Consider the following 17,648-nt stretch of genomic DNA (forward strand, 5'->3'; position numbering starts at 1 on the left):
TGTATCCCCTTTCCTCAATTTCTGGCCACTGTGATGTTCTGCCTCATCTTGGGCCTAGAGCGATGGAGTTGGCCCACCATGGACTGGACCTCTGAAACCCTGAGCCAAAATGAACATTTCCTTCTGTAAGTTGTTCTTGTCAGGTGTTTTGGTGAAAGCAATGAAAAGCTGACTTATCCATCAACCAAGAGCCGATTGTGATAGAAATGTGGTCTTTGTACCTTACACTGGCAGTAAGTGGGCAGAAGAAAATGAGTTCTGTGATCTGAAGCCAGAACATAAGTCTGTGCAGTATTCTTCCAGAGTGTTTTTCTAAAATGTATCATCCTAAGAATTAATCAGCCATTGTCATTAACAAATGATGAAATTGTATATAATCTTTTCTATACTATCAATCAATTAATCAGTCAGCATTTATTAAACACTACAGGGCAGAGAGAATTATCTTTTATTATCTCTGTAGAAAGTATTGAGAGGCAGCAATCAAAGAGCATACAGCAAAATAAATAGATAAAAGTGGAAGAGGGTTATTTTTTAACTCTATGAGGGAATACATACAGTTATTTTTTTACACTTTTGGTGTTTGTGTTACTTATTAGTCATTTGAAATTGGTGATTTGTTGGAACTTCATTTTTATTCTAAAATATGTTTATTTTTGGAATTTTATAAACTTTATTCTTTTTAAAACAGTTCTTCCAAATTGTGGAAGCTTTAAGCACTACACAGCCTGGATGTGTTATTCAGTTGAGGGGGGCACATTAATTTTTACAATTAAATAAATAATCTTAATCTCTGACACATTCAAATGCACTATTTTGAAGTTGAACACCTGTTGCCTTCGAAATCCATAGAGCTCACCCTTTCTACTTTCAACCATTTCATCTCCTACACTGTCCTAATTTTCTAATTATAATTAAGGAATATTTTAGTGACTTTTATGTTAGCGGGATATTTCAATATCCTCTAAAATTTGATACCCTAATTCCAGCTAAAAAGAATGATCCCCTTCCTGCATACTATAATATTTGACAAATCTATTTAGGAAATCTATTAAAGTAGAGCTTGAAAACTAGTTCAAGTCAGAGATATGTGGTTCAAAACAAAGTTGCAATGGGATATATGTACAAATTCAGGAAGATCTCTACATGTAATATTTCTCTATTTAGAGAGTTTTGGGAATTTTAACTAGTTTCCATTTTTTTAAAGTCTTTTCAAACGTATACAAAACTTCTTGAAGCACTGCCAATGGAAGGAGCCATCTAGCATTTATCAATATTCCACTGCCAGCAAAACAAATGTTAAGTAATTATTTTTACTTCATTTCATGATGGAAAACATAGATGTCCTCTGGCTCACAGGGAGACCACCCACAGAAACTTAAGTTCATAAAATGAGCAAATTTTCAATGTTAGAAATCATTTTTTTTTCCCTCGTTGATCTCAATTCTTCTGTTTTTAATAAAAAAATAATCTATAACATGAGGCCTGGAGATGTTGTCTGGTCACTAGAAGCAGCATAACAACTGCAAACGTAATTTTCATTTTCATTTTGTCCACAAATAAGTCTCACCTTTATTTGTCATGCTGCACAGGGATAAGTTGCTCACAGCAAATGGAACCCTCGAGGTCATACTCTTCTTGGTATTCTAATTAAGGAAAAGCAAGTGCAAAATATGCTCCTTTTTTTTTGGTTAGTATTTGTGTCATCACACAAGATTGTGGGTTGAGTCTACAGTGGAAACTGGTGGCCAAGATCAAGGGTGGGTCTGTCTGTCTTTCTCAAATTGCTAACATATGATACTAACAGACCTTGTCAGAAGACTCAGTGCTGATCGAAATTAATGACTAGTAGATTCTAAATAAATAAAAGGAAATGTACCTGACTGCATAGTGTAGCCAGGTTCAGTTTAAATGGACGACCAATGGTATAGATTACTGGGGGCCAATGGTGGGTATAAATCATGTCACTCAATCGGCCTGCATATTTTGCCCACACACTCTCACAGGACCGCCTCAAAATTCTTTTTCTGTCTTCCTGTGACACTCAAAGTTGCTTTTTGCTACTCATGCATATGATCCCTTTCCCTTGTTTCTCACTTCTAGGATAGAGGGCTGTTGGAAAACATTTCTCTTATGGTCACATCTGTAATGGGGTCCAGTTGGTGAAATGCAGCTAGTATCCCTTGAAAGTTCTGTTACATGTTCAGACATTTTACAACTTGGTATTGAAGTCATATGTTAGAAACAGCCATGTACTTACATGGCACAAGTAGCAAATCCATAAATCAGTTAGTTCTTTTCTTATTTTTCCTCAGAGACTCAGGCCCCTAACTTGGAATACTTTTCCTGTTTCAATTTCCATTCCTGACAATTTGCCTTTGGCAAACACTGAGACTTCTTTTTGGAATACCAAAGAAATGGTCATTCTTCAAAAACCCTTAGTGATTGTTCTTTAGACAGATTGTTTCCACTGTATGTCAGGTTCCACAAAATATTCTTTAAAGCAAAACAAAAGCATTCTCGGGAATATTGGAGTTGTGTAGTGATACTTTGGAATGTATAAATGTATTACTACCCCATTTTATTTGATGAAATATTTGCTTTGGCTTCCCTAGGTCATATGTCACATAACTTGTTAAAAATTAGGGATATACTTAAAATGAAATTAACAGTTAGTGTCATTGTTTACCCACAAAATATTCTTGCAGAATGATAATTTTTAAAACCCAATTATTTTTAGTATTAGAAGCTACAGAAATAGTATTGTTTATTATCTGTATAAAAACTCCTTTTAGTTAAGTGCATGGATACTTCACACCTATAATTTTCCACTGCCAGTGAGATATGTCTTATTTTAATGATATGTTAATAATTTTTAGATATTCTCCTAAAATCTGTATATCTGAAATGACTTCCATTGTGAAAGTTGATATTTATCTTGTCATTAGTTTATCAGAGGGCCGTCAGCATTAGCGGCTAAAATTGAACTAATCAAACCTAACATCCCATTGAGGAAGGACATTTCTTGATTTATAATCTGTAGAGAATTTCAGTCTGAAAAGCATTACTAGACTTTTTACTTGGTATCATAAGATTTTAAACCAGGAAAATCAGAGTTCAATTAGATCAGTCCTTGGACCAATATACCCATTACTCAAAAGAACATAGCAATACTGGTTATGATGATAATGGACATTGCAAAAATGCTTTGGGATTTATGTAAGAGTTAATAGCTATTGCCATGGGGCTGCTTACCATGAGCCAGGTTTTATTTATTATACACACTTACTTGGCACATTTAACTATCTTCTGAGGTAGTTATTATTCCCATTTTCACATATAAAGAGACTAAGGCAAAAGATAAAGTCCTTCTCCCTCAGGTGTCAGACAGGCATCTGAGCCCAGGGCTTGTCTTCAAATCTAAGGCCCTGATCACTTCACTGTGCAATGACAGTAACACTCCATTTTCCATGAGCTTTTGGAGACTTACAAACTCAGGACAAACACCCTTTATGTGCCAACCTCTGAAGCTCAATCACTTCTTTGAAAAAAGATGAGTAATGTGTAATGTGTACAAGAAAAAATTGTCTATTATGGGGAATGTTTCATTCTCCAGGCCAAAAAAAAAAAAAAAAATCAAATGACTGGGAAAAGATGCAGCAGAACTTGGTTGTGTCTATGCTACTCTGAGAAATTCTGTAAGGTACAAGTGCATTGACTTAAAATATACTGAACAAGAAGTCCTCTTAAATGCTAATAATTATGAGAAATAGAAGTCCGAATGTGTAAATATCTAATATGTTTCTGATGATAAAAATTACAATAAATTTGTTAGCAATATAAAATACTTAATATTTATTTTATGGTCTCAGAGTTTCATCTCATGGGCCAAAAAATATAAAATGTTGAAAATATAGTGATAGGAAATTCTCTGTGCAAGCGCTTTTAATTTTTATAATGAAGCAATTACTTTTCATGTACTATTTTATGTCACATTTTGGATCTGTGCTCTAACTTTGTCTTCTTGAGGAAATTATTGTGTTTTATAGTCCAAATTTCTTAGATTTAGGAGTTTAAAAGCTTAGGTTCTGTTTACATTTAATTTTGTTACATCAATAAAATATGAATGAATTGGCTAATAAAACAACAAAACTATTTTATGTCATGGAATATAGGTTATTGTTTATGAATTTGCTGAATTGCCCTGCTAGCTCACTTGGTCCTGTTGAGAGAGTAGTGGGAGTGAGGGGCCCTCTTTGGGGATGTTCATGTGAGGTAGATGATGTAGTATTCAAACTGTGGAGTGATCCAGGCAGGAACATTGTCCATCAAAAACAGAAGTGTTTTTTCCTGAACCAACAGTGAATATTGATTTCTCTCTCTCTCTCTAACAATTTTACAATACATTTGAAACTTGGTTATTGGCTAAAAACAAACAAAATACACCTATTCTTTCAACAGATTCTAATGTACTACCTGGAAATGTCTTTTTTAAAAAAATGTCCACTTTTGCTCAGGAGAAGTATCAGTAGAAATAGGTTTCATATGCCAAAATCTAGACCTACTCCCTGATTATAAGCGAGGGTGGATTTAAATATGGTCTCCACTGGAGGGAAAGCAATTGCACTTAAGAGAGAGAGAGAGAGAGAGAGAGAGAGAGAGAGAGAGAGAGAGAGAGAGAGAGAACAAACCCATAAATAACATCATGGAAACTGGGACCACTCTTTTCATAGCACATGTATGTACTGTCTTTGAGTAGCATAGTGTGAAAGACAACACTTTGTAAGTATCAGAATAACCTACATCAGCACTGCCCAACAGAACTTTCTATGATGATGATGTTCTGTGTTTGCATATGGACACAGTAGTCAGTACACATGTCTGTTTTTGAGTACTTGAAATGTGCTCAATGCAACTAAGAAATTGAATTTCTAATTTAGTCTAATTGCAGTTAATTATATTTAAATTGGAAGAGTTGCATGTTACTAGACTGAACATGTCTAGAGTAAATGCTGGAATTAGCTGGAGCGAAGACTGCCAGCTTCAGGTCCAGTTTATGTGCTGAGTAGCTGACTTCTCTGAGTCCCAGTACTCTCTTTTATAACATGGTGATAATAATAGTACTCACCTCCAAGAGTTCTGAGATCAGGAAATAAATATGTGAAAATAAAGCCCTTAGAACTATGTCTGGCAATGTATTGTGTGCTCACTAAACATCAGCCATTGCCATTCTTATTATTTCATTATTGTTTATAGATTTTAATGGTGCAGAAGCTAAAAAATAGATGGAAATAAAATATAGCTAAATTTAAAAAGGAAAATATCATGAATGGGTTAGAATGGCAGATGATCCTAGAGGAAGGGAGAGGGTCTTGATAAATAGAAAGTAATTTCAGGGTGATCATATAGTCATATTTTTGCTTTTGGAAAATCTCAAGGTTAGTTTTGTGTCCTGGCTTGGTTATCCATGTCTCCTACCTTTGCCTTAAATTATGCCCCAGTGCATAAGATAAATTTTAGAGACACCCTAGAATCAAACTCAGGAGTATACCCCAGGCATTTTCTGGTCGGAAAGAAAATAAAATGAAGTCTAGATGCAGATGTGTTTGGTGTGGTATGAACTGTAAACACTGGGAAGTAGATGGACTGGGAAAAGACTTGGGATGAAGAGTTGGATAACAAAATTAAATTTGATGGGGCATGTTTCTTAAACTATGATTGCATTGCACCTGAGTCAACATATATTCACTTTCAGAAAAAGTAAAATTCTCATTTAATTAGAAAAAGAAAACATTTGATGTATTTAAAGAGGCTTATGCTATTTTGTGTGCTGGGTGACTATTATTGACAGTTTATTTAAAAAAAAAAATACATGGTTGGAAACAAACGAGGCTATTTCTGTCACCCCTTTGCTATCAGTAACCGAATCAGTAAGACAATTTTTTAATATGAAAATTAGTGAACCGAGTGGGAAAATGGCTTATTATATCTAGAGCCATGACTTTCACAACTGAAGGAGAAAACTCTGAAAGGATTCATTTAGTTGTAATGAAGTATTATCTCAACATATCTTGTGGTGGTTCTTTTTAAACTACATTTATTGATCTTCATTCTACTGAGTAGGGCCTATATAACAGAGCTAGGGGAATTAATTGTAGACAATATTACCAGTTGTAATTTCAGTGAAACAGAGAAAGCATTCGATTGTGAAACACAGGATATTACTTTAAAAACAAAATTGGGAAAAGAGGCAAAAGCAGAGGTTATGGGGAAAAACCAAACTAAAAAAATTAGGGAGACATATGAGGTACCAGACTGTAAGCCTTAATGAAATTCTTTACTTTTTTTTTTATCAGGGATTGGACTCAGGGGCACTCAACCACTGAGCCACATTTGCAGCCCTATTTTGTATTTTATTTAGAGACAGGATCTCACCGAGTTGCTTAGCCTCACCATTGCTGAGGTTGGCTTTGAACTCATGGTCCTTCTGCCTCAGCCTCCTGAGCTGCTGGGATTACAGGCGTGCACCACCACACCAGGAATTCTTAACTTTTTGAGGCACCCCCCTGAGTCTATGAGTGCACTTAAAATTAAGAGACTGACCACCTGGTGTCCCAGAAGCCCCGCAAATAGGTACTGGTAACATGTTCTGAGTGTCTACTCTTTATGCCATAGTTCTAGCCCATCATGAAAGCAGGCACCTGGATTGATTTCTGAGTTAATTCCCTGGATAAACAGAGCAGATGTTGCACTCAGGGATTATGGTCACTTTCAGTAGTTCTGGGGAATGCCCTGCACATAACAATTATTAATCATAGTGTGGCTGATACTGTAATCTCCACCTAGGAATCAATCACATCTCATTTTTCCCACAAGGAACCAATCATTCTCAATATGAAAGTCTTGAGCCACTGGGTATTTTTCAAAGTAAAGACATGACTTTTTAAATGAAGGCTGTAAGTGCCTCAAATTTTGAAGTGTGTCTTAATTTTGTATGTTTTTCCTTAAAAGAGGGATTCGGGGAAAGACCAGATGTCATTGGCATTTGGAGAATTGGCAATCTTTGTAAAAGGCCATTGACATCCTTTATAGCCACCACTCTTCTCTAGCTTGTAATTTTACTAATGAAATTTGTTTATAGGTGCTTGAAACTGAACAATAACTAGTTTGCTTGTGTTTCCAAATTCCATGCATTTTAAAATGTCATTTAATATCTAAACCTCTGAATGGAATTCAATGACTTTAAATTAAGCCTATTTGTAAATAGCACAGAGCAGGGTGTGATTATGCAATCTGCAGAGGTTTTTAGAACTAATATTTAGAACAAAAGCAAATCTCATTCTTATCAGAATTTTAATAAAAACTAGGTAGTGTTTTTGTAAATACCTTGAAGCTAATTAGCCATTCCATCCAAAATGATTGTTTTATCACTGCCTCGTTGCTGTGCTTTTGGGTTCTTGATGAAAATGGCAAACCACTGCTGTAATGACATAATTTCATTTCAAATAGACTGGCTCCCAAACATTGCAAATAATAATAATAATAATAATAATAATAAAGAATTAGCTCTGATAGTACCCTCTTCAAGGTAAGCAACTCCATCCAGAGGGAAGAGAGTCATGTTCATTTTAAGGATTCACTTTCATGATAATGATGAAAAAGATGATAATGATGATGGCATTGATGAGAGAATGCAAAAGAATGTATTTATGGAGTATTGGCTTTGGCCTGGCACTGTGCTAAATATTTCATATGCAATTTATATATTTTAGCTTCACAACAGTTCTATGAAGTGAGATGATCATAATCCCGCTTTTACTCAGGACAAGAGGTTTAAGTGCCTAGCTAGTGGCAGAGCTGGATTCACAGCGGGCAATCTGGAGCTCTTAAGCACCATGTTACGGCAGTTGACAGCAGCTATTACCTAGGCCAGTTGACAGAGGATGTTCAAATTATTGCCTTTTGTGAGGAGTTTCATCGTTTATTGCTCATTTCCATATCTGAGCTGTGGGTAGAAAGAGAAAAGTAGGGCAGGTTTTCACCAAACTCTATTATAAAAGGCATAATTGAAACAATTGTTTTCTATAGTCATATTCCAGATAATGGAGAGGCAATTGCCTAGCATAAAATTGCAAAGCCATAATGTATGTGGTTCATGAAACCATGGCTAAAACTGCATGGCTTGCCTTTAATATTAATTTAGCTGCATTTGTTATTGCTTGCATGGACAGTGCTCATCCTCTCCCTCATTTGAGGCTATTAAAGACACACCAGTGACTGCCACAGTTCTTGCTGTGTCCACTCTCTCGTGTCGTGTTCTCACTTGAGGAGTGGTCTGCAGAAGCAAGGTTATGTGGAAATTACACTGTCTAGGATAGGAATCCAATAGCCTGCAGCAGCATTATGCACTGAGCAATGGATTGCATGTGTATGTGCACGCTAAATAATGTATGATTTAAGACAGGAATGTGGTTTGTATTCATTTTTGGATAGTAAAAGAGTTGGCATGTCAGTCCCATGGGGGACTTTATCCAGGGCTTTACCCTTGAGTGGATAAAAGAGTACAAATTCTATTGCACTGGAGATGAATAAAAACAAATTGGGGAGACCATCAGCAGAACCGACTGTGGCGTGATGGAGTCCAAGGCTACTCCAAAACCACCAGACCAACTGCCTCCGGATCCTGCCAGCAACCAGATGCCTGCAAGAGAGCCGACTGCAGTTTGGCATGAGGGCCCTGTGATTCCCAGCCAAAGGGAATTGCATGCAAAAATATTTAACATTTTCTTTGTAAAGGAGTTATGTTTTCAATCAGAGGGAGAAGTATATTTCAGACCTAATCTGCTACAAATGAAATGTGGCCTACTGACATCTTGGTTTCAGAGGGTGGAGGGGTAGGGAGTCAATGCCACATGCCCTTGGGGGTTAGAAGTTGAACTTTGGTTTAGTGGTGGGGTTTTCCAATGAAATAAGTTTTACTTAGTTCACTGGGTATCACTAATCTAGAAAGGATACTATATTGAGCTTTCAATAAAAAAGGGTTGAGTATGTTTAAAACAGTGATTCTCAACTACAGGAGATGCTCCCTTCCTGGTCAGAGGACATTTGGCAATACCTAAAGACATTTTTGGTTGTCACAACTTATGGGGTGGGCCATACATCTGACATCTAATATGTAGAAAGCAAGGAGGTTATTCAATATCCTACAAAGCACAGGACAACTTCTTACAACAAATAATTATCTTGTCTAAAAAAATCAATAAGGCCAAAGTTGATAACACTTGGAAAAATTATCTGACTTGTGTACATGTATTACAGCCCTGCCTGCAGACACGTGCTCATGGAATATAGTTTGACATTATATAAAATATGATTTTTGACAATTTTCTTTACACTATTGACTTGTGAGCAACATTTGTTAGACTTATCAAATGCTTTTTGTTTAAACAAACATAACTCACATCCCTCTCCCATCTACCTCCGAAATACATACAGGAAAAAAGCCATCACTAATGAACCTCCCTGTAAACCTACACAGAGCCACACCTTCAATACCAGATTCATGCAGTTCTAAAACTTGAAAAATGAGGCATATTAACAAAGCACACGAAATGAATCAGCTGTTTGGGATGATCTACAAGCCAGTTCATTTTCCTGTTCCTACATAACAAACCATGCATCTTGACAAATGAACCCACTTGTTGGACATTACTTGAAAAACTCATAGCATGCTTAGTTCTGATGGTGACTTCCCCTTTGAAATTAAATTTTAAAATGGACTTCATTTAAATTCTCATAGAGGGAAAGAAAGGGCTGGCTCAACTTCATTTTGATTAGTCTGCTGTTTATCACCATCTTCTCTGTCTCCTGCTCAGACTTGGATGCAGCAGAACTTCTGCCAGTCCCATCCTCCAGAATTGACTGAAGGAGAGCATTTATGTTGGTGGGTGCCATATCATTAAGAGGTGAAGGCCTGTCATGTTGGGAGGGACTGTGTGGCATCTGGCATCAGCCTCACTGTGTTGGACTGGGCTCCAGTTGTGTGACCTTGACAAGGTCCTTTCTCCTTTTTGTAACTCAGTTTCCACATTTGCACGATGAAACTGATATCATTTGCCTTGCTGAGCTTTTGTGAAGATAACATATTAAATGCTTAGCAAGCATGTGGAAATGTCACCTATAATTATTATTTTAAGAATAGCATTTTCCAAAATGGACGCCAAGTCATTTTATTTAATTTCCTAATAAAAGACACTAGTAGAGATGTTGTGATTTGCATCCCCAATGTGTGGTTAAGGAGTTTTAATCCTTCTGTAATCCCTAACGGACCCTCTCCCAGCAGCGCCAACATGAATAAATATCTAAGAAAAATCTGCATATCTGCACACCTGCTAAACATATGAGGCTTCACCAGAAGTCCTCTCTCTCCTTCAATCACAGTGTCATCCAAAGCCCCACTTCTGAAAATCTGTCATTTCTACAGCTTCTAACCATGCTGATGCGGCAAATTCATAGCAATCCCTTGCCCATTACAGAGCAGTGTTACAGTGTTCAGTAACCCCAGACTGTAAGTCCTCCCTACTCCTAAATAGGATTTATAGAGTGTGACTTTGAGCCATATAGCAAAGTCAATTTTATCTGAAGGAAAATATTTTTTTTTAAATCCCTTCCTCTGTAGCTCAAAATGATTTAAAAGCTAATCAATGATAAAATTCCAACTCCATGTAGAGACAAAAGAATTGAGGAAGGAAGCAGAGCCACTTTAATCAGGAAAGTGGCTGCTGTGACCCATTAGCCCCTAGAGATTATTGACACTCCTTTTTTTTTTTTTTTAAGATGCTGTAGTTAGCTCATCTGTCTCTGGCAGCCCACACATACAAAATCACTTTTACTCTTCACAAATTAATGCATTTAGGCCTGTGCATTTGTCAGGCATTCCTGGAACCCTCTGCCTCCCTCATGTTGATTAAAGGATGTGTATTTTGAAAAATGGGTAGAGAGGAAGAAATTTATGATTCTTAAAAGGAAAGAATAAGTTGGCTACCTGAATCACAGTGCATCAACCACAGATAAATGAGATATTAAAGATTAGGAAGAGTCCCTGGACTGGGTGTTAAATTGTGGATTGATTAGCTCAATAACAGAGAAGGCTAACTCTTTCAGCAGAATTTCAAGAACTCAAAAACCAGAATGTGACACAGAATATCACCTTTTATTGGGAATCTTTTTTGAAGACCTTCTGAATGTACCCTTTCTCTATAACCTGGCACTTCCACCACCACTTACCAAAGGCCTATCTCGTATCCACACACACATCTGCCTACTTGCCTGTCCTCATCTCAACTTTGTTTTGCTTTTGACTGGTTTTATTATTATTTTTTTCTCAGTGTCTATGTTGGGCTCATTTGAGGGCACAGTTATTGTTTTAGGCATCATGCAATTTACTAAATGGTGTTCTGGTTATGGAAATGCTTGCAAAGAACCCTGGGGGAAAAAAGAATTAAGTAAACACATATTGATCATGCTGTAGCTGCTGTTGTCTCATTTGATCAGTGGAGGGCTCAGTCTGAACTGGTCCATCTGATCTGTGATACATAAAGCTGGAGACATTTTTCTGGCTCCCTGGTGGTTTTAAAGGCTATGCAGTGGGAAAAACTGCTTTAAACAAAGTCTCATTTTAAAAGAATCCTGAGTACAGGATGGAATTCAAAGAATTTGGAGGGAGGGGAGGTGAAAGTGGTAGCAAACAACTTTTATAAGGCCCTGGGAATTTTAAGAGAACAAAGCACATAAGAAAAATAAAATATAAATGTCATGGAACCTGTTGTGAGATAGAGAGATAGGAAGCCACTTTAGCAAGCACATACTGAAGGCCTACTGTGTGCAGGACTTATAAAGAGGAAAAGGTAAACTGTTGAGGGGTGCCTAACTGTTGAGGGGTGCCTAAGGAGAAAAACAGAATTCTTTAGGTCAGAAAGCAAGCCATAATTTTTTACGCCAGCAAATAACTTAAGCTTTATGCAGATATTAAGTTCCAAAAGGCAATGCATATATGTCATTTAATCCAAATAGAAAAAGAAAGGATCCTCCTGTGTAATTCATTTTAAAATTCTACATTAAAATGTTGATACTAACTTAAGTGATTAAAGCAATTATTGAGAAAAATTTTCCTTTCAGAGAAAGGAAATGAAATGGCTCTCGGCTTTGCATTTGTTGAATTTGCTCTCTTACTTTCCCATTCCTTAATTCTTGGTTAGTTTCTGCTTGCATTGAGCAATTCTGTGTTATCCTCCCCAACCCCATGTTCCTCCAATGAGTAAGAGGCTAAAACTGGGAAACAAAACGGATGATATAGGCTGTGGTCTAGAGAAAGAATGGGAAAGAATGTGTGTGTGTGTGTGTGTGTGTGTGTGTGTGTGTGTGTGTGTTGGATTGTGTTCTCAGATTTAGGGTGAAGGAACAAATGAAACCAGTACTAAGTTTTCTTGTATGGAAGCTGGAACAATCACACACACACACACACACACACACAAATTGTGATGAACATTGGGTGGAGATTTGGGAAATGGGAGAATACATGCAAAGAGTTGCACTCTGATATACTAAATCCAACAGGTATTTTCTTATAACCACTTGGAAATATGGACTGGGGCAAATGTGAAATCTTAGAAGACGTAAATAGATTATTATAGCAAGAGCCAAAGTTGGGCACTGCTAAAACTTGGCCTCCTCTCTCTATAAGTACTCTGCTTATTCATGACACTATATGTAGCCTAAAATTTTACTAAGGTCATACTGTTTTCCATGCACTAGGTTAGGTGCTATTCATTTGAGAGTTGACGTCTTCCTTGCCCTAAGGGAATATCCAAATTAGCACTAGAAACAGACATTAAATAAGGTGAGCCAAAACTACCTTGGATAGACTGAATACACTGGAAGCTAAGAAGGGTAATAACAGAGTGCTATAGAGTGGAACAATTTGAATCAAAAGAAGGGGTAAGAACCACCTGAGTGGAGCTGGGCAGAGTGGAAGGGGGTGAGAGGTTTCCCAGGACAGTGGAATCTGGTACAGAAAGTGACTGGAAAGGTGGAAAGGCAGCCAAGAATCACATGTGGCTTTTAGTACAGGCTGTTAAGTCCAGATGGAGCCTTGGGTTCCATAGAAAGCTACTGCAAGATCCTAAGTGTGTAGCTTGCTCTGTTCGAGTCCACATTTGGCTCCATTCCCAGGTGTCTCACCACTCACCTGGACCAGTAGAGCTGTTCAAATGGACATATTGATTGTGTTGCTTCAAGATTCTTGTTGGAATGAGATCACAGAGACACAAAGCACAAGTTCTTCAGTGTTATCATGCTGTCCCTTAGCTTCTTTTCATGGCAAAAGTGGTTGAGTAGTTTAACATCATCTGAATTTTTTTTGCAGTTTTTGCAATTGTGCCCCAAATCTGCTATCTGATGATTCCCAACCCTGGTAGATGAGTGTTCAGGTCAGAACCCAGCCATGTTTTTCCACTAGCATCTTGATGAACATGCTCGTGGTGTTTTGGACTAACATTCTGGGCTATAATCGAGAAAATCTGGCATAGTTATGTAGCATACTACTATCACTGGCAAGACAGATTTCAGTCCCAATATTAGCATTATTGTTATTTTTGCTAATATTTATTAGGCACTTGCTGATTTCTAGGAACCAAGTTGTTTGCATCAGCTCACTGAGTTTTTATAAAGACCCTATGTTATAGAAGAGGAATATTTTTCATATTAAGGAGATCACTGCATCTCAGAGGGGTTAAGCTACCATCCAAAGATCACATGGCTAATTAAGAGACACAGCAGGGACACAACCCAGCCTGTCAGTATAATTTGAGAACTTTAAAGGCTATGCCTGAATGCAAAAGAATTAAGCATTATGAAAATACATTTACAGGGCTGGGGTTGTGGCTCAGCAGTAGAGTGCACGCCTAGCACATGCGAGGCCCTGGGTTCGATCCTCAGTACCACATAAAAATAACTGAGTGAAATAAAAAACTGGCCTCTCTCCTTAAAAAAAAAAAAAAAAAAAAAAAAGAAAGAAAATACATTTACAAATTCTGGTGTGCATAATTAGAAATACACTCACACTGAATATTTCAAGTTTCTGGGTGTCATTTATTAATTTCTTTTTGACATAAAATGATTTGATGGATTAAGACAGTAGTTCTCTAATGGGGTGAGATCCCTGCATTCTGTCTGTCTTGCAGATGAGTGACATAAGCATGAAGAATCAGTTTGGGAAGGGGGAAACAGCTCAGGTGGATTCACTTGTTCAAACACTCATTCCTAGAATCACAATTCATGGAATGATTTGTATATATCAGGAATTGTGCTGGACAGTAGTGATGTGGAAAACAATAGTAGCAAGTTTCTTGGAAGCAAAGGAGAGAACAGAAGAGTAGAAGCAAACAAAAGGTGTTTGGCTCTTCAAGGTAAGTTAGGGAGACCTGAATTGTTTGTATCAGAGAGGGAGGTAACATGCTGCTGAACAGGTGTAAGCACAGTCAGTGTGATCAGGGAGAGATTCAAAAGCCTTAGGCTACTGCCAGGAGCACCTGGTAACTTCTTTTTCCCCTTTTATGGTTAACTTATGCTGATCCACTCAAAGCTACTGATGTCCTCAGAAAGCAACTTACAGCAGTGCATGTTTGCAAGTGTGTGTGTGTGTGTGTGTGTGCACGCCTGTGTGTGGAGACTGCAGATTCAGAAGCTTGCCTTGCTTTTCAAGATGTGCTGCTGCCTGTGAATAGGTGTGCTGGTTTTTGCTGTTCCAGTAACAGCTTTTTCTGTTTGCAGCAGTCCTATGCACCAGCTCCCCACCCCATGGCTCCTCCCAGCCCCAGCACAAACAGCAGCAGCAACAACAGCAGCAGCAACAGCGGCGGGGAACAGTTGAGTAAAACCAACCTGTACATCCGAGGCCTTCCGCCAGGCACCACGGACCAGGACCTCATCAAGCTGTGCCAACCGTAAGTGTCCTCCTTGCTCTCTGGGCTCCCAACTCCCACACATCTGCTGTTGTGTCAGGGAGGAGGGCGCCTCTGTACAGTTCAGCTCATCTCAGAAAGTGGTTTCGTTGAATCCTGGTCATGCAGGTGGAAGTTTCTGAGCAGAAGGCATGGGAGTGTCGAATGCTGGCAGATTCACACATGGGGACCCTAAGGGTGGAGACCAATGGCGGTTGTGCTCTCAGCCCAAGTAGCTAGTGGAGTTAATGATGAATCTCCTGAGATAAGCTCTTCTGAGAAGAGTTAGTGAAGCGACCTTAAAATCTCACAAGTGTGGCAGGGGATATAGCTCAGTTGATAGAGTACTTGTCTTGCATGCACAAGGCCCTGGGTTTAATCCCTAGCACCACCAAAAAAAAAAAAAAAAAAAAATCTTATAGTTGTTGGGTTGCAAGATGGTTGTTTTCTGTGAGCCAAAGTTTTTCTGGCCAAGGCTTGGTAAATACAGGTTCTACTAGGCCAAGTCATTGGAGAACTATCAGGTTAATCCTCTAGTTTCTTTGAAAACATCTACTGCCTGGTCCAGAAGCTGTCTCCCACTAAGGCCAAGAACTACATGCTAGGAAGGGTGGAAGTGCTAAAATCTTCTTTCAATTTTTTTTTTTTTTTTAATTAACCTGTTATCTACAAACACGTTATTAGCCCTCTTATTTCTGGACAAATACATTAAACATAATTAAGTTTACCCTCCCAATAAAGTTAACCATGAATAATTGAGTTAAAAATCATACACCTGTATTTTTAGATAATTTCCCAACTATTTTCAAAATCCTATCAGTGTAGGTATTTGTCATAGTGTGCCTTTTCTAGGTATTTTTAAACCTACCAAAACTATTATTCAATGGTTCTTTTTGTCTTTTGCAATGTTTTACAAGAGGATACGTGTGTTGTAAATTTTCCAACCTCTAAAATATTGGAAGAGTAAAACAACAGGGAACATTTACTTGCCTTTGTTCTGGCTTTGAAGATTGGGAGTTCATATCAAAACAACAGAAAGTGGCAGATAAACCAAAACACAAATATACAACCATATAATCAGTTAACAATGCAGTAGGTGGATTTGTGTGAAGGCAGCCTGTTGCTGTTTACTGTCTTGATTTGTGAAAAAGGTAAGGTAGAACCTTGAAAGATAAATATTGATTTTCAAAGAAGCTGTTTTTAACAAACAAATGTTAAAAATGCTGAGTGTAAGGCCTATGAATGCATGATAGATTTTGATCTACAACATATTGGTGTTGAGAGTTGGCAGGTAAATAACTCAAACTTTTTCTTATTGTTAGAAAAATCAAAACTGTTTTGAAAGGTAAGGTCTTTGAAAATGTGAAAGGTGGTGGGCTTTATGAGAGACATTTCAGATGAAGTATTCCCTTTAGTCAATGCTGATGTAAAAGGAATAGTTATTATCGTTGATTTATACTTACATTTCATTCATTAAAAAAAAAATTGTCAGTACTGAGAAAAGATTTTTCCCTCCATTTTCTATAGCACTCATAGAGCTCATTGAAACAAATTTCCAGGCCTAAGATATTATGCTTTAAGGTCTGGAGCGTATTCCAAGAGTACATATTTCTATCAGGACTTCTGGTATGGTTGATGCTGGTGTTCTCTTTTCTAATGCATGAAGTTTTATTTCATTGATAAAGACAGTTAAGGTGGAATCTTGTATTTGAAACACCTGCTTAGTCATTTTGTGATCTTGAGGCAAACAAATCACTTCTTGGCTTTGAAGTCACAGTTTCCTCTTTAAGGAAATTTTGAATAGATTGAGTTTGCTTTATTTTTCTAGGATTTTATCCTTTTTTAATCTGTGGTGTGCAGAAGCTGCCTGATAAGTGTACTAGGGCCAATTTTTAAATATTTAGGAATTTTGCAAGCTGTTTGTTACGTACTTGGTAGTATGAAATAAGCAATGGTGGGAATATCCATAACACAGAAATCAGCAAATCCTACAAATCAGAACTATTAAATTTTTGTATTTTATTGGATAGCTGGTTTATGAACATACCACTGGTGTAGCATCATACCATAAATCTCTGTCAATACCCATTTCTGCAATGAATCGGGCAGATTTTTTTTTTTATATGAAAGTATTACCTAAAAAGCCTGTGTTGGCAGGAAAGAGATGTGGGAATACAGAACCATTGTTATTTAGGATATAGGCTTTCTTAATGTTTCTTAGGTATGCTTGAAAATTTTAAGGAATGCTAGGTAAACAGAGGATAGTGATTACTTTTCATATTATTTGGTAACTAGAAAGATCTGGTCCGTGTTACTGTAATTGTAAAAATGTTTGTGGGTTCTCCAGTTACTCAAGTGATCTGGACCTGGAGTTTATTACTTAGATCATTTTTCCTAGAAAAATTGATGTGATGAGGCAGCATAATATTGTGAGAGTAAGTGTGGACTGAGAGATTGAGCTTACGGTCATTGTGGATGGCATCGACTGGGTCTGTGGCATTAGACAAATGACTTGTGCCTTCTTAAGCTTCCTTCCCCCATATATAATAGAATGGATTTGAACTTAATAATCTTTTACTTTTTTTCCCCCACTCTATAATTCTGATATGTGATAGAAGGCTTCATTATTTAGCATGAAACTTGCTCTGG

At 37.4% G+C, this 17,648-nt stretch overlaps 1 protein-coding gene across 4 annotated transcripts in view; it reads left to right on the forward strand.

Moving 5' to 3' along the window:
• Positions 1 to 17,648, forward strand: part of Rbms3 (RNA binding motif single stranded interacting protein 3) — a 663,558-nt gene that overhangs the window by 126,187 nt on the left and 519,723 nt on the right. For all 4 annotated transcript variants that reach the window (XM_076843087.1, XM_076843092.1, XM_076843100.1 and 1 more), the window contains exon 2: positions 14,830 to 15,002. In XM_076843087.1, the coding sequence (XP_076699202.1) occupies positions 14,830 to 15,002 (173 nt within the window). The remainder of the gene's footprint in view (positions 1 to 14,829; positions 15,003 to 17,648) is intronic.

Source organism: Callospermophilus lateralis, chromosome 1, assembly GCF_048772815.1.
Source record: "Callospermophilus lateralis isolate mCalLat2 chromosome 1, mCalLat2.hap1, whole genome shotgun sequence".
Lineage (NCBI taxonomy): Eukaryota > Metazoa > Chordata > Mammalia > Rodentia > Sciuridae > Callospermophilus > Callospermophilus lateralis.